General features: G+C 39.4%; 1 protein-coding gene across 2 annotated transcripts; it reads right to left on the bottom strand.

Annotated features, from left to right (window-relative positions):
• Positions 1-1,488: 1,488 nt before the first annotated feature.
• Positions 1,489-19,985, bottom strand: LOC309516861 (vomeronasal type-2 receptor 26-like). Of its 2 annotated transcripts, none has more exons than XM_082195810.1 (5): positions 19,842-19,985; positions 18,603-18,666; positions 4,859-5,086; positions 3,995-4,121; positions 1,489-2,860 (listed from the first exon to the last, which is right to left on the bottom strand). In XM_082195810.1, exons 2-5 carry the CDS (start codon positions 18,648-18,650, stop codon positions 1,959-1,961), a joined length of 1,305 nt encoding a protein of 434 aa, XP_082051936.1. In that variant the 5' UTR covers positions 18,651-18,666; positions 19,842-19,985; the 3' UTR covers positions 1,489-1,958. The 2 variants fall into 2 exon arrangements, with proteins under 2 accessions (XP_082051936.1, XP_082051937.1); XM_082195811.1 differs by lacking the exon at positions 19,842-19,985 and adding an exon at positions 18,803-18,880.
• Between the last annotated feature and the right edge of the window lie 2,271 nt (positions 19,986-22,256).

The following is a 22,256-nucleotide window of genomic DNA, read 5'->3' as shown; positions in this document are numbered from 1 at the left end:
GCTGCTCTGGATCGCCAGAGGCAGCTTAGTCATGCTGGCCACATGACCCAGAAGCTGTGCGCCGGCTCCCTCGGCCAATAAAGCAAGATGAGCACCACAACCCCACAGTCTGCCACGACTGGACCTAATGGTCAGGGGTCCCTTTACCTTTACCAATAATAATAATAATAATAATAATAATACATCATATATGTCTAACCCCAGAGTGATATTGGGTAAGATCATGGGATTCTCATTGTCAAGGCAAGTCTGTGCTGGTAGAATTTTGTCACCATACTGCAAAGGACGTTAATCAATTCACAGTTTCAGAGGAGAATTTCTAATGAATGAACTCAACAAACCACAGTGACCGAATGACTTTTCCTTGGTAAGCTAATGACAACAGGAAATTCAGAGTGATTTCATTGGGTAAACAGGAGTGCTAAATTTTGAGATTAAGGCCACTTCCAATGCCATTTCCCTTTAAGATGTGGCAACACTTTTGGAACTGCTAATAACTTTAGGCATTCACAATAAGTTTGTTCTTTTAGATGCCTGTTGAAAACAGTTGCGCCTGATGAGCATTTATTGTTCCCAACCCTAATCCTGTGGAAAGCCATCTAATTAGATTTTAATTTGATCCAGACCTGTTTTTAGGAGGTAATTTCATTACTGCTTGATTTTATACCCATGCTATATATTTTATGTTAGCTGCCCTGAGCCCGGCTTCAGCCAGGGAGGGTAGGATATAAATAAAAGTTGTTTTTTATTACTATTAGTATTATTATTCTTTTTGTGGGACCATCCAAACATATGATTTGTTCTGTCCTGTTCTTAAATCTGTGGGGCATATATTGCCCTACATAATGTAAATATTGAACATGCCTTTTATGTATCAAAGTTACTGTTCAGCAATTACAGTACCATCTTAGATTATCCCAGAAAGCGCCACGACATTGGGGAGAGTATATACTCCTGCTCGATAGTAGCAAACAATGCATTTAAGGTTCAAGGAAGACACTCAGAAACTTAATTTTAGTTAACATGTTTCTTTATTGAAAGAAATATAATTCAGTATTACAGAACAGAATAATATAAGGTAAATCAGTCCCATATAAGAAATAATTTTTTATAAGTGAATCGAAAGTAAATCAAGCTACTATTAATTCCACACTTTTCATCGCCTTTCCCTAGTGCATTTCTATCCACTAACCTGTCTGTCATCTGTCATGGATGCTTTAATTGAGGTTCAATCATTTAAAGAGTTGGAACAGATGACCCTGAGGGACTCCTCCAACCATACAATGCTATGATTTTATAATGGTGGGCAAATTGCCATAAACAAAGGATAAATGGACACATTTTAAAATCAAACATCACAAAAATAATATCAGAACAGGATAATAGAAAATATGATGGCAGATATAAAAACATACCGAAAAGCTGCACCTGAGTCCAATAAATACAACAAGGTTTCATGAGCAACAGACAACTTTACAAAGTAACATAGGAGTTTCACATGCTCCTAGAAAGACCTGTCTCATGATGTTCCTCAAAGTCCTTCTCCTGCTGCATCTTCTTATAAGACTTTCAAATTGAGGGGCTGGGAAGGCTGGAAGCATCCCTCGAGGGGGATCTTCTGGGAAGAGACAATCTGGAAACTCACCTTCAGCTCCTGATAGTTCCTATGATGTCCCATATGATATCAGCTGAGAATAAGGTGGGTGTGGTTTGCCAGGAATGGCCTGAGAATTGAAACCTCAGCTGCGCAAAACAGGGCCGACCACCAAGTCGTTCCTCACTCCTGAGCTAAGGTGACAGAGCATTTTAATTTGCTTTAATTTCAAAACCCTAAATATCCCAAAATGATCCTACGAAAGTGTATCACCTCACAGGATGTATTCAAGGTAACCACTTTTACAGAAAACTCCCTTATATATAACAATACAATAGAATAGAAAGAAGAAGGAAGGTTGAATTTACATCCTTCTCCTCATCAGTTGCTCCCTGTTGTTCAGCTCTGGCTTCAGAATAATGATGTAGCATTTAGGGGCAAAGATGCAGACCAACAATCCAGCACTGGAGGACAAGATGGAGAAGATTTCCACCACCACCATGGATTTCCCTTTAGTGCTTAGGTAAGTTGGAACAAAAGACAACCAAACACTGCAAAACAGCAACATGCTGAAGGTAATGAACTTGGCTTCATTAAAAGTGTCTGGCAATTTGCGAGCTGCAAACGCCACAATGAAGCTGGCAATGGCCAGGAGGCCCATGTAGCCCAAGACGCAGTAAAACATGGTCACCGAGCCTTCGTTACATTGCACAATGGTTTCTTCCATTACCGAGTGCATGTCTTGATCTGGAAATGGGGAAGAGGTCATCAACCACCCAGTACAAATAATCGCTTGAACGAGGGAGCAGGAAAGGACAATGGAGTTGGACAGCTTTTTCCCTACCCACTTCCTCATACTGGACCCAGGCTTGGTGGCCATGAAAGCTGCAACTACCGTGATAGTTTTGGCCAACACACAGGAAACAGCCACAGAGAAGACAATGCCGAAGGTTGTTTGGCGAAGAAGGCAGGTCATTTTGCCAGGGTGTCCAATGAATAGAAGAGATGAAAGGAAGCAGAATTGGAGGGCAATGAGGAGAGTGTAGGTGAGATCCCTGTTGTTGGCTTTGACAATGGGAGTGTCTTTGTGCTGAATAAACGCTGCAAGCACCAATGTTGTGATCAGGGAAAAAGAAAGAGCAAGTGAGGCCAAGCTGATCCCTAAAGGTTCTTCATAAGAAAGAAAGTTGATAGTTTTAGGGATACATCCATTTTTCTTCTTGTTTGCATACTGATCTTCTGGGCATCTGAAGCAGTCAGCCGTATCTGACAAACAGAAGAAAGCCAAACTCTATTTGCAATTCATCTGTGTTTTATGCTGACTATGTAGCCATTATTGATCCTGTTGATCTATTTTGAACCTTCTTTATTGTCAGAGAGCTGGTTGCATATTTGAATTACTCATTACATTACTGCTGAATCTGACAGAGGTTTTGTGGTTTTTTTACATTTTTTTTTAAGTGGCCATGCTGTGGCACCAAGATGACATAGTGAGTGGAACCTTGGTTTTTTGGGTGGGCAGTTAACAGAGATCCCCCCCCCAAAAAAGGTATTTTGCTCCCATATTCATTTGTCTCCAGGTTAGAATGTTTTTGCCTTTCCTTCAGTAAGTGCCAGTAGCCATTGCTAGGCATTCTAAAGCCTTTGTCAACATGATGGACAGAAAGTCACATCAATAGGGTGGATTGTAAAGAGTGAAAAGATCAAGGCATGCCACTTGGACAGATTGGGCCCAGTGTTGCTTTCCCCCCCCCCATACATATGCCGTTCCCTACTGGGAACCTGAATGCCTGTCTTGCCAAATACAAAGCTCCAACCTTGTCCGACCCTGAAGGGTGTTGAATGCAGCTACACCATCAAGTGGAATGCCATTCAAACAGCAAATGCTGCCATGACATTTCCTTTTCCCTGAAGCATAATGAATAAAGTTCTGGCCTAATTCTACCCTGGATGATGTCTAGCATGTTTCATTCTTACTACACACATCATTTGCAAATCTAAACTTCTGTACCATTTTACTACTTGACAGGTTCACTCAGTGCTTTTATTTCTAAAAAAAAAAAAAAAAAAGGTTTGGGGTACTCTTCTTTTCCTACTCATATTGAAATATTGCTCCTCACTGAGGCCAAACTTAGATACACAAAATGTTTAGGGGAAGGTACACTGGGAAAATAAGCACTGGGTTCACTTAAATTATGTGTACAATGAAATCATTTTTGGGGATGAGGGGAATTACTTTCAGATCCACCAGGTTGGGATTTCACCAGGCTCTTTTGTTTTTGAACGTATTGATGATGTGTTACTGGAAAGTAGCAATAAAATATTCACACCACTCGAAGCAGGATAGTGTGGTTTTCAACAGAGATTTGCTAATCTTGTACAATGGAAACTGTCACATACCATTCTGGTTTGAAATCTTCCCTTCTGGACATGGAGTACAATCATAGCAGCAAAATTTCTGTCCTTCCTTACTTTTCTTCTGATAGCCCTCATGACAGTAGTCATTGCACACAGAAATGGGCATTACCTATTAATAAACAGGAAATCATTTCAGAAGGGACTAATATTTGAAATAATGTTTCAGCTTCTGAAGTTCAAATAAGAAAGAATAAGAAAGAAGAAAGAAGAAAGGGGATCTCTCATCCCAGAAACATTGGCACCGGACTGCTGCTTAATATATCGTCCAACCATCAGCCCATTTTTGTTAAGAAACTGGAATGAAAGAGGCAAAATACAGATAAATCTAGGGTCATTTTGTTAACTAACTTTCAGAAATCATAAACTTTATAGTGGAAATACCATATGTGGCAGATACTCAAAACTTCTATCACTCTCCTAAACCTGTCAGTATTTGGTAAGCCTTTTTTTAAATTCACACCGCCTTTGAGGCCGCAAACTCAAAGTGAATGAAACAAGTTAACCTGAAACGTCATCCATACTCTGCCCCACCGGCTTAAGAGGTCATTGTACAAGTAGCTTAAACAAGAATTCAGTGGAGCAGTACATCAGTATGCTCATCAGTAGGAGAATGTGGGCCCTACAAGTAAACTCTAGAGTCACGGGAGCAAACCTCTAGGAGCCAATGTCCCTTCACATACACCCTCAATAAAATAATTGAGGCGCCTACCCTCTCCCAAAGGTGATGGGCATTGTCATTCCAAATGTGTACATGAGCCATGTCTTGCAACTGATTAATCGGCACAGGGCCTACCTCCCCCACCCCAATATTTTATTCAAGTTGGCACCCCTGCCTAGATTCCAGACCTGATTAAAATCATTGTGCCATATAATCATGTCCTCATTAATGCTGAATTCTTTTCCATCAGCTGCATCAGAATCAACCCATCCAATCTTCAATCGAAGGAAAGACCTGTTTGGGAATGTGACTATGTTCATGATGTCAAATCCCCCTCCCACTTCTCTTTGATCAGTAAAGGACACGGTTTCTCCAGCTGAGTTGTTAAATGAAATGTCATGAAGAATAGGATGCAGCTATTAGAAAGAGAAAATGAAGTTGAATGGGAATTGGCATAAATGAGATTTTGAATAATATGCCATGGTTTACAGAAAAATATCTTCATGAATCTTATTTAGGTATAATAACGTAGGTTCAGCTAACAAAGAACATGTTTGAAATATCTGTGATTTTGACACAACAGTTGGAGACTTTATTATGCTTTGGTAGCCCTTTTTATTTATCTCTAATATTCCTTTCCCTTTATTTTCTCCTTTCCTTCTCATCTTTTTTCTTCTTTTTTTCTTGTGAGGTCCTATATTTGGGGCCCTTGTTAAGGCCCAGGGATTAACTATTCATAGGGGTGGTCATGGAGGGCTCTAGGTGGGAAACAGGGAAGCATTAGCCCCCCAAAGTGAGAGGAAGAGAGGAAATAGGAGGGATCTCAGGTGAGAGCTGTGAATTGCCTCTAGGAAAGGATTTGGCATTCTTCCTGTTTTGACTGTAGTTTTTGTAGCTGTTATATTATTGTATGGTGAAGAATTTTAAGAAAAATATTATTTGGAAAAAAGAAGTACACAATTTAAGATGCAAACACTAATTTTTTTTCAGTGAATACAATTTCTCAGTACCATTTAAATAGAACTTCTGATTCCTAATTTGATAAAGTCCTTATTTTTTTCTTTTAACAATAAATAAAAGTAATTAAAGAGCCTAAATAAATACAATTACTAGAGGTTGAAAGCAGCATAAGCTTGGACATTATAACTGAACTTATCTTTCCAAAATATAACAAAAATATTTTTTTTCCATAGAGCTGTTAGGCTGGTTTATATGTATTCTTTTAAAAGTTGGTGTAATCATAGTTACTATGGACCAAATTTTCTCCAACCATTCAGATATTCTTAGCTATTGTAGTCTTAGCAGCAGTTTATGTGGATGAATTAAATTTCTTGATAATATTCAGGAATACTATCTAATCACAATCATCATTTATTATATATACTCCAGCCATCTGGCAAGGTTGCCCCATCCACTCTGGGAGGCTTCTAACACATATTAAAATATAATCAAACATTAATAACTTCCCGATACAGGGCTGCCTTCAGATGACTTCTAAATAATAATAGTTTTATTAGATAACCAAGCAGAAATATCTTAAGTTCCAGTGGTAGATAAAGTCATGCAGATAATGATAATATTTTTTCTCTTCATTCTCAGAACAATACCTGCCAAGGCTCCAGACTCTGAAGTTTTAATCTTTCACTTTTCCACATTCCTCTCTGTTTGGATCTAGGAGAGTAAATGTTATGCAAGGCATGAGCCACAGCATAGACACCATTATAGATGCTGTAGCTGTGACCAGTCATGCTCATTTCAAACAGAGACCTTGGAAGACTCTGCAATCTCTCCTCTCCAGTACACATACCATAGACCTCCATTGGTGCATTGAAATTGGGAAGAATACAGTCAAATGCTTGCTCCCAGAAGCCTTTGATGAAACCATCTCCCTGGCTCTGGGAAGGCTTTATACTCTGAAGAAATTCCTTGAATGCTAGAAGATTTTGTGAGTGGATTGTGAAGGAAAGGGAACCCTGGAAGAGCAGAACATTCCAAACCTTAAGAAGACCCATAGATATGAAATCAGTCCTTGCTGTAAAGATCCATACCTTTTTAAATGGTGTGTTTTTCTTATTTGTAGGATCTGGCAGAAATATAATAATTCTCAGTGATATAATTGCCAAAGATTCTCCATAAACAATAAATGTAGTTACCTTATTATCTCTGATTTGTACGTACATATTTAAAGCTATATCATGCATTTCATCCACATTATCAAAGTGGACTTCTTTTGGAATTTTTTGTGTGAAGGCTGAACAAATTCCATTTTGAGAAAGCAATGGCTCCAGGGTCTGCAAGAAATGTTCTCCACTGTTATCATTCAGAGCAAGGAGGCCGATCCACTTCCATCCAAAATGCTTAAGCAAGCGGATAATCCCCACAAACTGGTGGGCTTCACTGGGCACCATGCGGTAAAAGGAAGGAACCTGACTTGCATCACTCTTCACTGGGGGAAATGAACCATACGCAAACTGAAAGAAAATGTACATATATTTTCAGGTTATATGGAAAACATTCATCCTATATCTTTTGGCTTTTTATTCAACAGGTTCTAAACTTTTTTTTTTTAATTGCACATTTTGATTTGAGCTGTGACCAGATCAATCACATATCCCTAGAAAAATAAAGCAGAAAATGCAATATACAAGGAATACGGGATAATGATATATAAGGCTTGTACATAACTAAATTTTAAATTATTGATCATAACTAAGATGGATGCATTAATTTTGATGAGTCTGTTCTCAGTAAAACTACTGACTAGAATACTTCCCAATAGGTCCACTCCGTCTAGAACCAAACATGAAAGCAACCCTTAGAGGCAGGAAGAAAAGATTCTCATTGACCACTTCATACCTCTTACCTGTGGAATCTTGTAGATACCTAATGTGTCTGCCATATGGAAGGTGGTATCATGGCCAAGTCCCCCAATGGTCGATATGAGGGTTTTCTGGGTGTCACATTTGTAGTTGGGGACAAATGTCCTCATTTTGAAGAGGAGATCTAGAGTCGTGCGGTAGGTCATCCTTGCATCATAATAGCTGTCATAGATGTGGAAGCCAAGTGTGATATTGGGCAAGATGTTGGGATTCTCATTGACTTCTTTCACAGCAAATGCCAATGCAAGGACGTGCTGATAAAATTTTGGCACCATACTGCAAATAAAGTAAATTAGGTACAAATATGAATATACTACAATATTGGACATCTTCTGTTTCAAAATGAAATGAAAATGTTGCATTTGTAATTTATACATCTAAGCTAATAAAATCCATACTGTCCAATGATCAGGACATTGCTGCTTTGCATGATACTTTCACATACCTGCTGCTCTGCTATTGCATGACATTTCTATCTCGGTTGATCAAGAAAAACAAAAAAGCAAATCTGTTTCTCCTTAAATAGCCAACCACTTCATTTAACTGAAAGCTGCAGTTTTATACACCCTTATGCGAATGGCCCTATGAATTCAGATAGACTTTTTTCTCAGTACAGTGGTAGCTCGGGTTAAGTACTTAATTCGTTCCTGAGGCCAGTACTTAACCTGAAACTGTTCTTAACCTGAATCACCACTTTAGCTGATGGGGCCTCCTGCTGCCGCCGTGCCGCCAGAGCACGATTTCTGTTCTTATCCTGAAGCAAATTTCTTAACCTGAGGTACTGTTTCTGGGTTAATGGAGTCTGTAACCTGAAGCGTATGTAACCCGAAGCTTATGTAACCCAAGGTACCACTGTATACATTTGCGGTAGAGTCAGGAAAGTTTCTTGCAAATTAGAACTACAGGTTTCAGGTGTGCAGGCTACTGTAGCTAAGGACAGTCATTGATCTTGCAGAAAGGGGAGTCAGATTTCACTGATTTTACCTTCATACAGAAATACATAGCTGATGGCAAAATTTGTCTCCTATTTCTTTCAGTTTTCTAGCCCAATATCAGCCTCTCTTTCTGGGATAATGCCCCATTCTGACAATATCAGGTTTCTTTGTACTATCTAACGTGAACTGTAGCAGTTGCTGCATGCCTCAACAAATTTCAACCAATTTCCATATCCCTCCATAACTTTCTGAACTTACATTTAGGCCCAGGGAGTTTCACCAATATGTAACTCCTCCCATGGAGTTTTTCTTTTTCTTTCCCCCAGATCAGGATCCACAAAATAAATATATAATAGAAAGACAAATACCCTCATGAATGTCAGCGGCAATACAACTAACCTAAGAAATTCAAGTCTGTAAAGGACCTTGAATATGAGGTAGTAAAATATAATACTCCTTCAAAAGGCAAGGAAGCTTTCGGAGATCGAAGAATGGTGTGTATATATCTGTAATCAATATATACCGTATTTTTCGCCCTATAGGATGCACCGGCCCATAGGACACACCAAGTTTTTTGGGGGGGAAATAAAGGGAAAAAAATTATTTTCCCCCCCAGGCACTTGTGGGGCCGGCAGCGGGGAGAAGCGCTCTTCTCCCTGCCGCCCGCCTGCAGACCAGGTCCGGGGACAGCGGGAAGACGCGCTGGGCCTCCCAGCTGTCCCCGGAGCTTGTGGCGGGGAGAAGCACGCGTCTCCCCGCCATCAGCCTCCAAATCACATCGGGAAACAGCGGGATGGCGGCGTTCCACCTCCCCGCTGTCCCCCGACCTTGTGGGGCTGGCGCTGCGGCTCTCCTGAAGCCTGGAGAGCGAGAGGGGTCGGTGCGCACAGACCCCTCTTGCTTTCCAGGCTTCAGCGAAAGCCCGCATTCGCCCCATAGGATGCACACACATTTCCCCTTCATTTTTGGAGGGGAAAAAGTGTATCCTATAGGGCGAAAAATACGGTATATATAAAATAAAAAAGTCCAGTAGCACCTTGGAGACCAACTACGTTTGTTCTTGGTATAAGCTTTCATGTGCATACATACTTTTTCAGATACTAGCATGCACATGAAAGCTTATACCAAGAACAAACTGTGTCAGGTCAACACGGCTACCTACCTTTAGCTGTAATGTAAACTTAACTATTTATTTACATTTTCACCCTTCTCTTCCCCACTCCTCACAATAAGTATACTGCAGAGCAATTGTAAATACACCATTTCATTCAGATAAACTGTGACAATGGCTAGATTCTTAAAAATTACAGAAAGAAGGTTTTTTTACTCAAATATTCAGGCAAATTATGGCTCACACTGCAGCTTGAAAATGTCAGTGATAAAACAGGCCCTCCCTTTAGGATTCCTGTCTGAAAGGCATGAAAGAAAGGAAAGAGCAATCTAGAGGGGGAATGGAAGATTCTTACTATGAAACATCAAAAACGTTCTGTGATGGGTGATCCTTATACAAAATTTCATAGAAATTGTAAAAGCTCTGAGAAAGAACTCCACCAATGATGACTTCACCTGGCTGGTACCACTCATGTGGAACAGGAAAAGGATTGTTCCTGGGGCAGTGGATAGAATTAGAGGTAATAGAAACAGGAGTTATTAAAAACAGCAACACCAATAGCAACATCCTGACAGCCTAGCTCATGATAAACATTTCATCAACGGGTTGCAAATACATTCCTTGAGAAGTAACAGAAATTATATTGTCCTAAATTGAACTGATAGAGCCCTGTCTGTCTCTCCCCCTACACTAGCTCTCCATACCATATGAGCTTATTTTTAAAACACTTTTAGACTTGCTTGTTGATTTTTTTCTTCCCTTCAGGAAGCCAACTGGGGACTTGACCTGGAGAAGAAATTGCAGTGATTTGAGTAATTGCAGAATAGGAACATTATTTACTTATTCAGAGTTTTGAGTCTGAGTCAGACTTTTGCTTTTTTTACTCCCAATCCTGCTACTTAAATAATAATAATAATAAAGTGGCAGAAGGGTTTTTCTTTGGTGTGTTAAGAACAACAGGAAACTGTGACTGAAGACACTGTCATCAGGATATAAAGTAGCAATTCTAAATTTTGAGATTAAGACCATTTCTCAACACCAGTTATCTTCAAGGAAATGGGAATTCTCTTCTGGGTAACCTTTCATAAACTTTAAGCCTTTGGTGAGTGGGACCAGAAAGGGAAGAGCACAGAACACCTAGTCTAAATTTTAATAGGGTTTCATGCCTACTATATACTGTCTGACACATTCACGTTGCTCTGTTCCTTATTCAGAGCATCACAAAACATTATCAGAATTCAAGGTCATATTCTGGGTAAGCAAAAACACTGAAAATATGAAGCAGAGCATGGGAGGCATATCTAGTAGTTGTTGGGGTTATTACTGAGGATAAGGATTATTATTATTAATAATAATAATAATACACCATAAATGTCTAACCCTTGAGTGATATTGGGTAAGATCATGGGATTCTCATTGTCCCGGCAAGTCTGTGCTGGTAGAATTTTGTCACCATACTGCAAAGGACGTTAATCAATTCACAGTTTCAGAGGAGAATTTCTAATGAATGAACTCAACAAACCACAGTGACCGAATGACTTTTCCTTGGTAAGCTAATGACAACAGGAAATTCAGAGTGATTTCATTGGGTAAACAGGAGTGCTAAATTTTGAGATTAAGGCCACTTCCAATGCCATTTCCCTTTAAGATGTGGCAACACTTTTGGAACTGCTAATAACTTTAGGCATTCACAGTAAGTTTGTTCTTTTAGATGCCTGTTGAAAACAGTAGCGCCTGATGAGCATTTACTGTTCCCAACCCTAATCCTGTGGAAAGCCATCTAATTAGATTTTAATTTGATCCAGACCTGTTTTTAGGAGGTAATTTCATTACTGCTTGATTTTATACCCATGCTATTTATTTTATGTTAGCTGCCCTGGGCCCGGCTTCAGCCAGGGAGGGTAGGATATAAATAAAAGTTGTTTTTTTATTACTATTAGTATTATTATTCTTTTTGTGGGACCATCCAAACATATGATTTGTTCTGTCCTGTTCTTAAATCTGTGGGGCATATATTGCCCTACATAATGTAAATATTGAAGATGCCTTTTATGTATCAAAGTTACTGTTCAGCAATTACAGTACCATCTTAGATTATCCCAGAAAGCGCCACCACATTGAGGAGAGTATATACTCCTGCTCGATAGTAGCAAACAATGCATTTAAGGTTCAAGGAAGACACTCAGAAACTTAATTTTAGTTAACATGTTTCTTTATTGAAAGAAATATAATTCAGTATTACAGAACAGAATAATATAAGGTAAATCAGTCCCATATAAGAAATACATTTTTATAAGTGAATAGAAAGTAAATCAAGCTACTATTAATTCCACACTTTTCAATGCCTTTCCCTAGTGCATTTCTATCCACTAAAGTTCATTTTTATTATTAAGTTTCTTGTCCTAAAGCAGAAGTCAGTAACATTTCCCCACAATTGGCCAGATTGATCATTCTCCCAGTCCTTGATGGACAAAGTTTGAGAGGTGGAAGGGACAACCAACCTGTCTGTCACTGGGATCCAGAAGGCAATGAGTCTTTGAGAGGTGGATGGGACAACTAACCTGTCTGTCATCTGTCATGGATGCTTTAATTGAGGTTCAATCATTTAAAGGGTTGGAACAGAGGACCCTGAGGGACTCCTCCAACCATACAATGCTATGATTTTACAATGGTGGGCAAATTGCCATAAACAAAGGATAAATGGACACATTTTAAAATCAAACATCACGAAAACAATATCAGAACAGGATAATAGAACAATATGATGGCAGATATAAAAACATACCAAAAAGCTGCACCTGAGTCCAATAAATACAACAAGGTTTCATGAGCAACAGACAACTTTACAAAGTAACATAGGAGTTTCACATGCTCCTAGAAAGACCTGTCTCATGATGTTCCTCAAAGTCCTTCTCCTGCTGCATCTTCTTATAAGACTTTCAAATTGAGGGGCTGGGAAGGCTGGAAGCATCCCTCGAGGGGGATCTTCTGGGAAGAGACAATCTGGAAACTCACCTTCAGCTCCTGATAGTTCCTATGATGTCCCATATGATATCAGCTGAGAATAAGGTGGGTGTGGTTTGCCAGGAATGGCCTGAGAATTGAAACCTCAGCTGCGCAAAACAGGGCCGACCACCAAGTCATTCCTCACTCCTGAGCTAAGGTGACAGAGCATTTTAATTTGCTTTAATTTCAAAACCCTAAATATCCCAAAATGATCCTACGAAAGTGTATCACCTCACAGGATGTATTCAAGGTAACCACTTTTACACATAAAGCCCTTATATATAAAAATACAATAGAATATAGAAAGAAAATAAATTTACATCCTTCTCCTTATCAATTGCTCCCTGTTGTTCAGCTCTGGCTTCAGAATAATGATGTAGCATTTAGGGGCAAAGATGCAGCCCAATAGTCCAGCGCTGGAAGATAAGATGGAGAAGATCTCCATCACCACCATGGATTTCCCTTTGGTGCTCAGGTAGGTTGGGACAAAAGAAAGCCAAACACTGCAAAACAGCAACATGCTGAAGGTAATAAACTTGGCTTCATTAAAACTGTCTGGTAATTTGCGAGCTGCAAATGCCACAATGAAGCTGGCAATGGCCAGGAGGCCCATGTAGCCCAGGACACAGTAAAACAGGGTCACTGAGCCTTCATTACATTGCACAATGGTTTCTTCTGTAACTAAGTGCATGTCTTGATCTGGAAATGGCGGAGACGTCATCAACCACACAGTACAAATAATCACTTGAATGAGGGAGCAGGAAATGATAATGGAGTTGGACAGCTTTTTCCCTATCCACTTCCTCATACTGGACCCAGGCTTGGTGGCCATGAAAGCTGCAACTACAGTTATGGTTTTAGCCAACACACAGGAAACGGCCACAGAGAAGACAATGCCGAAAGTTGGTTGGCGAAGAAGGCAGGTCATTTTGCCAGGGTGTCCAATGAATAGAAAGGATGAGAGGAAGCAGAATTGGAGGGCGATGAGAAGAGTGTAGGTGAGATCCCTGTTGTTGGCTTTGACAATGGGAGTGTCTTTGTGCTGAATAAATGCTGCAAGCACCAATGTTGTGATCAGGGAAAAAGAAAGAGCAAGTGAGGCCAAGCTGATCCCTAAAGGTTCATCATAAGAAAGAAAGTTGATAGTTTTAGGGATGCATCCATCTTTCTTCTTGTTTGCATACTGATCTTCAGGGCATCTGAAGCAGTCAGCCATATCTGACAAACAGAAGAAAGTTAAACTCCATTTGCAATTCATCTGTGTTTTATGATGACCATGTAGCCATTATTTATCCTGTTGATCTATTTGGTACCTACTTTATTGTCAGAGAGCTGGTTGTATATTTGAATTACTCATTACATTCCTGCTGAATCTTACACAGTTGTGTTTGGTTTTTTTAAAACATCTTTTTAAGTGGCCATGCTGTGACACCAAGATGACATAGTGAGTGGACCCTTGGTTTTTTGGGTGGACAGTTGCATGTGGAGGTCCCCAAGCAACCCCTCAAAATAATTCACAGATCACACATGTTTAAGTTTTTTGGCACAATTTTGGTCACAACTTTATTTAAATACATAATCTGTGAGTGGTTCCTTAGGCATTGGTTATGACTATCTGTCCCCCCGCCTGGGACTGACCTGACTTTGTGATCTCCCTCGGAAGCCAGTGAAGGGAAAACAATATTGGTGATCACTTGAGCTGAGTGACATTCCCTCACCACTCACCCAACCTGCTCCCCAAGGCTTGCCAGCCCTGGTCCCATTTCAGGGATTGGATGAAATTGTGGCAAGCCCCAGGATTCCTTTAATGGAATTCCCTTCCACACCACCATTGGAGGGGCAGGCCCAGCCTATCCTGACCCCTCCTCCACCAATTTTTATAACCAATGCCTAACCACAACCTTACAAGTTGTGACGGATTTCTAAGTAGTAGGCAAAAACCAAATGGCAGCAGCCAATCAGCGAAATGGACAAAATTGCTACTAGGCCCCTGCCCCAATGGCAGACGACCCCATGACAGGCATAGCAAGGTCAACCGGAACACAGGGTGGGCGGGCGGGTGATCCAATGCACTCAGTGAAAGAGAAAGCAAAAACGGAGTGCTCCAATATTTAAAGCCTTTGGTCCCACCCACCCAATTTGCAACCAGCAACCTGGTCATCCAATCGTTGCTTCAGGCAATCACCATTTAACCTGCCTGGCAACAGATACCACCGACAGAACAAGAACAATTACTTGGTGCAGTTGGAGAAAAAGCAAAATAAACACACCATGTCCCTGCAACTATTAAGTTGGAATATTCATGGATTTAACTCCCCGGAGAAAAGGAAAAAAGTATTTCATCTATTGAAAAAGGAACAATTGGACTTGATTTGTTTACAGGAAACACATGTGATCAGGCTTCATAGGAAAGTATTGATTAATAAAAGATTGGGTCAAGAGTTTATTTCATCGGACAAGGTTAAAAAGAGAGGAGGAGTAATTTACGCGAAAGAGAGCCTATCACCGAAATTTATTTTTAAGGATGACCAAGGAAGATATGTGGCAATTGAAATCCAAACACAAGGAGAAAAATTTTTGATAGTAGGAGTATATATGCACCAAATGAGGGGAAATCTGAATTTTTTAAGAAGTTGCACGAGACATTGTTAGACTATATGGATTACAACATTATCATGATGGGAGATATGAATGGAGTGGTATCTACAAACGCAGAGACAGGTAGTTACTAAAGATGGCAGACTACCAAAAACCTTTTTTGAGATGACTGACAATATGGACTTGATTGACATTTGGAGAATAAAGAATCCCTTGGGCAGAGAGGGAACCTTCTTCTCTGAAGCCCAAATGACATGGACAAGAATTGACCAAATCTACAACTTCTGTACCATTTTACTACTTGATAGGTTCAGTCAGTGCTTTTTTTCTAAACAAAGGTTTAGTGGTACTCTCTTTTTCATACGCATATTGAAATAGTACTCCTCAATGAGGCCAAACCTAGATTCACAAAATATTTAGGGGTATGCGCACTGGGAAAATAAGCACTGGGTTCACTTAAATTATGTGTAGAATGAAATCTTTTTGGGGGGTTGGGCTTACTTTCAAGTCCACCTGCATGGGATTTCACCAGACTCTGTTGTTTTTTTTACATAATGATGACGTGTTACTGGAAAGTAGCAATAAATATTCAGACCACTGCAAGCAGGATAGTGTGGTTCACAACATAGCATATAACTTCTTTTCAACAGAGATTTGCTAATCTTGTACAATGAAAACTGTCACATACCATTTTGGTTTGAAATCTTCCCTTCTGGACATGGAGTACAATCATAGCAGCAAAATTTCTGCCCTTCCTTCCTTTTCTTCTGATAGCCCGCACGACAGTAGTCATTGCACACAGAAATTGGCATCACCTAATAATAAACAGGAAATCATTTCAGAAGGGATAAATATTTGAAAGAATGTTTCAGCTTCTGAAATTCAAATAAGAAAGGGGATCTCTCATCTCAGAAACATTGGTACATATATCATCCAGCATTTCCGCCGTATTAAGCAGTTGGTGCCTTACCTTTCTCGCCCTGATCTGGCCACAGTGATCCATGCGATGGTCACCTCCAGGCTTGATTATTGAAACTCGCTCTACATGGGGCTGCCCTTGAAGTTGACCAAGAAACTCCAGCGAGTGCAGAATGCCGCGGCGAGGCTCCTTATGGGGTCCTTGCCATGGGATCACATTCATCCAGTGCTTTACCAACTGCACTGGCTCCCGGTGGAGTAAAGGGTCAGGTTTAGACCATTAAAGCCCTATGCAGCCTAGGACCCACGTACCTATGGGACCGCCTCTCCTGGTATGCCCTGCGGAGGACCTTAAGGTCCACAAATGACAACATTTTGGAGGTCCCAAGTCGCAAGGTGGTTAGATTGGTCTCAGCTAGGGCCAGGGCCTTTTAAGTACTAGACCTGACTTGGTGGAATGCTCTGTCATAATAAACTAGGGCCCTGCAGGACTTGACATCTTTCTGCAGGACCTGCAAGACAGAGGCTTGTTCTGCCTGGCCTTTGGTTTGGACTTAGTCTGAAACTTATGTTTCCCTCCCCTTATTGTTTTGATCTATGGACTACTTTTAAAATGAGGCTGCATTTTAAATTGCATTTTAACCTGTATTTTAAATTTTTGGGTTTTTTCCTATTATGTTTTTACTGTAATTTTACTGGTGTTAGCCGCCCTGAGCCTAGCTCTGGCCAGGGAGTGTGGGGTATAAATAAAATTTATTGTTGTTGTTGTTGTTCTTCTTAAGAAATTGGAATGAAAGAGGCAAAAGACAAAATGCAGATAAAACTAGGGTCATTTTATTAACTAACTTTCAGAAATCAGAAATTTTATAGCGGAAATATCATATGTGGCAGATATTCAAATCTTCTGTCACTCTCCTAAACCTGTCAGTATTTGGTAAGCCTTTTTTAAATTCACACTGCCTTTGAGGCCTCAGACTCAAAGTGAATGAAACAAGTTAACCTGAAACGTCATCCATACTCATAAGTAGGAGAATGTGGGGCCTACAAGTAAACTCTAGAGTCTTAGGAGCCAACTTCTAGGGGCCAAAGTCGCTTCACATACACCCTCAGTAAAATAATTGAGGGGGCAACCCTCTCTCAGAGGTGATGGGCATTGTCATTCAAAAGGTGTGCATGAGCCACGTCTTGAATTGATTAATTGAGGCAGGGCTTACCTCCCCCACCCCCAATATTTTATTGAAGTTGGAAACCCTGTATAGATTCCAGACCTTGTTAAAATCATTGTGCCATATAACCATGTCCTCATTAATGATGAATTTTTTTCCATCATCTGCATCAGAATCAACCCATCCAATCTTCAATCGAAGGAAGGACCTGTTTGGGAACGTGACTATGTTCATGATGTCAAATCCCCCTCCCACTTCTCTTTGATCAGTAAAGGACACGGTTTCTCCAGCTGAGTTGTTAAATGAAATGTCCTGAAGAACAGGGTGCAGCTAATAGAAAGAGAAAATGGAGTTGAATGGGAAATAGCATAAATGAGATTTTGAATACAATGCCATGGTTTACAGAAACATTTCTTCATGAAGCTTATTTAGGTATAATAACGTAGCTTCAGTTAACAAAGAACATGTGCAAAATATCAGTGATTTTGACACAACAGATGGAGACTTTATTATGCATTGGAAGCCCTTTTTATTTATCTTTAATATTCCTTTCCTTTATTTTCTCCTTTCCCTCTTCTTTTTTTCTTTTGAGGTCCTATATTGGGGCCCTTGTTAAGGTCCATGGATTAACTATTCATAGGTGTGGTCATGGCGAGCCCTTGACAGGAGACATATTTGGCAAAAAGAAGTACACAATTTAAGATGCAAAGATTAAGTTTTTTTCAGTGAATACAATTTGCAATACCATTTTAACAGGACTTTTGAACCCTAATGTGATAAAGTCCTTATTTTTTTTAAAAAAATATTTCTTTTAAGAATAAATAAATTAAAGACAGCCTAAATAAATTATAACTGAACTTGTTATTCCAAAACATAACAAAAAATATGATTTTTTTCCATAGAGCTGTTAGGCTGGTTTATATGTATTCTTTGTAAGTTGGTTCAATCATAGTTACTATGGACTAAATTTGCTCTTTTCATTCAGATATTCTTAGCTATTTTAGTCTTAGCAGCAGTTTATGAGGATGATCTAAATTTCTTGATAATTTTCTGGAATACTGTCTTATAATCATAATCATTATTTATTATATATACCCCAGCCACCTGGCAAGGTCACCCCAGCCACTCTGGGAGGCTTCCAGCACATATTAAAATATAATCAAACATCAATAACTTCCTGATACAAGGCTGCTTTCAGAGGACTTCTAAATAATAATAGTTTTATTAGATAACCAAGCAGAAATGTCTTAAGTTCCAGTGCTATATAATGTCATGCAGATAATGATAATATTTTTTTCTCTTCATTCTCAGAACATTACCTGCCAAGGCTCCAGATTCTGAAGTTTTAATCTTTCACTTTTCCCCATTCCTCTCTGTTTGGATCTAGGTGAGTAAATGTTATGCAAGGCATGAGCCACAGCATAGACACCATTATAGATGCTGTAGCTTTGACCAGTCATGCTCATTTCAAACAGAGACCTTGGAAGACTCTGCAACCTCTCCTCTCCTGTACACATACCATAGACCTCCATTGGTGCATTGAAATTGGGAAGAATACAGTCAAATGCTTGCTCCCAGAAGCCTTTGATGAAACCATCTCCCTGTGTCCAGGAAGGCTTTATGTTGTGAAGAAATTCATTGAATGCTGGAAGATTTTGTGAGTGGATTGTGAAGGAAAGGGAACCCTGGAAGAGCAGGACATCCCAAACCTTACTAAAACCCATAGTTATGAAATCAGTCTGTGCTGTAAAGATCCACACCTTTTTAAATGAAGTGTTTTTCTTATTTGTAGGATCTGGCAGAAATATAATAATTCTCAGTGCTATAATTGCCAGAGATTCCCCATAAACAATAATTGTAGTGACTTTATTATTTCTGATATGTACATAGATATTCAAGGCTATATCATGCATTTCATCTACATTATCATAGTGGACTTGTTTTGGGATTTTTTGTGTGAAGGCTGAGCAAATTCCATTTTGAGAAAGCAATGGCTCCAGGGTCTGCAAGAAATGTTCTCCACTGTTGTCATTCAGAGCAAAGAGTCCGATCCACGTCCATCCAAAATGCTTAAGCAAGCGGATAATCCCAAGAAACTGGTGGGCTTCATTGGGCACCATATGGTAAAAAGAATGAACCTGACTTGCATCACTCTCCGTTGGGGGAAATGAACCATATGCAAACTGAAAGAAAATGTGAATATAATCTCAGATCATATGGAAAACATTCCTCCTGTACCATTTGGCTTTTTATTCCACAAATTCTAAGCTTTATTTTTTCTAATTGCACATTTTGATTTGAGCTGTGACTAGTTCAATCACATATCCCTAGAAAATGCAATCTACAAGGAATATGGGATAAAGATGCAGGCTTGTATAGATCTAAATTTTAAATTAATGATCATGACTAAGCTAGATGCATTAATTTTATGAGTCTGTTCTGAGTAAAACTACTGGCTAGAATACTTCCCAATAGGTCTGTTCTGTCTAGAACAAACATGGAAGCAACCCATAGAGGCAGGAAGAAAAAAGTCCCTTTTGCCCCTTCATATCTCTTACCTGTGGAATCTTGTAGAGGCCTAATGTGTCTGCCATATGGAAGGTGGTATCATGGCCAAGTCCCCCAATGGTGGACATGAGGGCTTTCTGGGTGTCACATTTGTAGTTGGGGACAAATATCCTCATTTTGTAGAGGAGGTCTAGAGTCGTGCGGTAGGTCATCCTTGCATCATAATAGCTATCATAGATGTGGAAGCCAAGTGTGATATTAGGCAAGATGTTGGGATTCTTATTGACTTCTTTGACAGCAAATGCCAATGCTAGGACGTGCTGATAAAATTTTGGCACCATACTGCAAATAAAATAAATTAGTTACAGATATGAACATACTACAATTTTGGACATCTTCTGTTTCAAACTGAAATGAAAAGATTGCATTTGTAATTAAAACATCTAAACTAATAAAATCCATACTGTCTAATGATCAGGGCATTACTATTTTGCATGACACTTTCACACACCTGCTGTTCTTCTATTGCTTGACATTTCCATCACAGTTGATCAAGAAAAAAATAAAATTCATCTGTTTCTCCTTCAGTAGACGACAACTTCATTTAACTGAAAGCTGCAATTTTATACAGACTTACATTAAAGTCCCATTGAATTCAGATAGCTTTTTTTCTCAGTATACAGCTGCGGTTGGGGCAGGAAGGTTGCTTGCACATTAGAAGCAGTCATTGATCCTGTGGTGCATCAGATGGAAAGGGGAGTCAGGTGCCAATGGACTTACCTTCACACTGGAAGACACAGCTGGTGGCAAAATTAGTCTCCTATTTCTTTAGGTTTCCCAGCCCACTGTCAGCCTCTCTGGGCTAATGCCCCATTCTGACAATCTCAGGTTTCCCTGTGCTATCTAACCTGAACTGTCTCAATCCCTGTCTGCCTCAACACAATTCAACCAATTTCCATATCCATCTGTATAGGATAACTTTCACCATGATGTAACTCCTCCCATGGAAGTTTTTCAGATCAGGAGCCATGAAATAAATATTTAATGGAAAGGCAAATATACTCATGAATGTCAGCGGCAATACAATTTACCTAAGCAATCATTTCAAGTCAACACACACTGAAACTTTAAAAGACCTAGAATATGTGGTAGTAAAATCTAATACTCTTTCAAACGGCAAGGAAGCTTTGGGGATATTGAAGGACGGTGTATGGTTTTATGTTTTGAATTCATCTGTAATGTAACCTTATCTATTTATTTACATTTTCGCCCTTCTCTTCCCCACTCCTCACAATAAGTATACTGCAGAGCAATTGTAAATACACCTTTTTATTCAAATCATTTTTTTTTGAATTGAAATAACATTTTTTTTCAGGCAAAATGTAGCTCCAATTGCAGATTGAAAATGCCAGTGATAAAATTATCCCTCTCTTTAGGATTCATGTCTGTAAAATATGAGAAAAAGGGAAAGGCAATTGAAAGGGGCAATGAAAAAGTCTTACTATGAAACATCAAACAGGTTCTTTGATGGGTGTTCCTTAAAGAAAACTTCATAGAAAATGTAATAGCTCTGAGAAACAACTCCCCCAATGATGAATTCACCTGGCTGGTACCACTCGTGTGGAACAGGAAAAGGATTATTCCTAGGGCAGCGGATAGAATTAGAGCTATTAGCAACAGGAGTTATTAGATTCAGCAACACCCATAGCAACACCATCCTGGCAGCCTAGCTTATGGTATACATTTAATTGAAAGGTTGCAAATGCATTCCTTGAGAAGTAACAGAAATTATATCGTCCTAAATTGAACTGATAGAGCCCTTTCTGACTCTCACCTCTACACTAGCTCTCCATAACATATGAGCTTAATTTTAAGTACTTTCAGGCTTGCTTGTTGATTGTTTTCTTCCCTTCAGGAAGCCATCTGGGGATTTGACCTGGTGAAGAAATTGCAGTGATTTGAGTAATTGCAGAATAGGAATATTATTTGCTTATTCAGATTTTAGAGTATGAGTAACACTTTTTAACTCCCAATCCTTCTGCTTAGATGAAAGAAAAAAGTGGCAGAAGGATTTTTCCTTGGTGTGCTAAGAACAACAGGAAACTCTGAGTGAAGACACTGTCATCAGGATATAAAGTAGCAGTTCTAAATTTTGAGATTTAGACCACTTTCAACTCCAGTTCTCTGCAAGAAAATAGGACTCAGCACTTCTCAATAAGATCAAGCTATATTTTTAAAATGGGTGGCCTGATTCATTTTCAAGAAACAACAGAAGGCACTGCTTTTCTTCTGGGGGGATGCAGTGATACGCATACCCCTATACATTTTGTGAACCTAACGGGAGAAGAAACTATTTTTTATTTTATTTTTCTAGCATGGTGATTCATCAGTTTCATTGCTACCCCCGATGGTGGCCTTTTGTCCATTTACTGTATTTTTCCCCCCGATTTGAACTATAAAATGGT

This window comes from Podarcis vaucheri (assembly GCF_965113315.1).
Source record: "Podarcis vaucheri genome assembly, chromosome: 13".
Classification (NCBI taxonomy): Eukaryota; Metazoa; Chordata; class Lepidosauria; order Squamata; family Lacertidae; genus Podarcis; species Podarcis vaucheri.
Note: the sequence above shows the minus strand (reverse complement) of the source record. Positions and strands in the feature narration are given on the sequence as shown.

Excerpts from the sequence above, each read along its gene's own strand:
- LOC309516861 (XM_082195810.1), bottom strand. The coding sequence starts at position 18,650 with ATGGGGAAAAGTGAAAGATTAAAACTTCAGAATCTGGAGCCTTGGCAG. Across the intron at positions 5,087-18,602 it reads AGAATCTGGAGCCTTGGCAG|CTGCATCCTATTCTTCATGA; the intron begins GTAATGTTCTGA and ends TCTTTCTAATAG. Across the intron at positions 4,122-4,858 it reads GGCACAATGATTTTAATCAG|GTAATGCCCATTTCTGTGTG; the intron begins GTCTGGAATCTA and ends GTTTATTAATAG.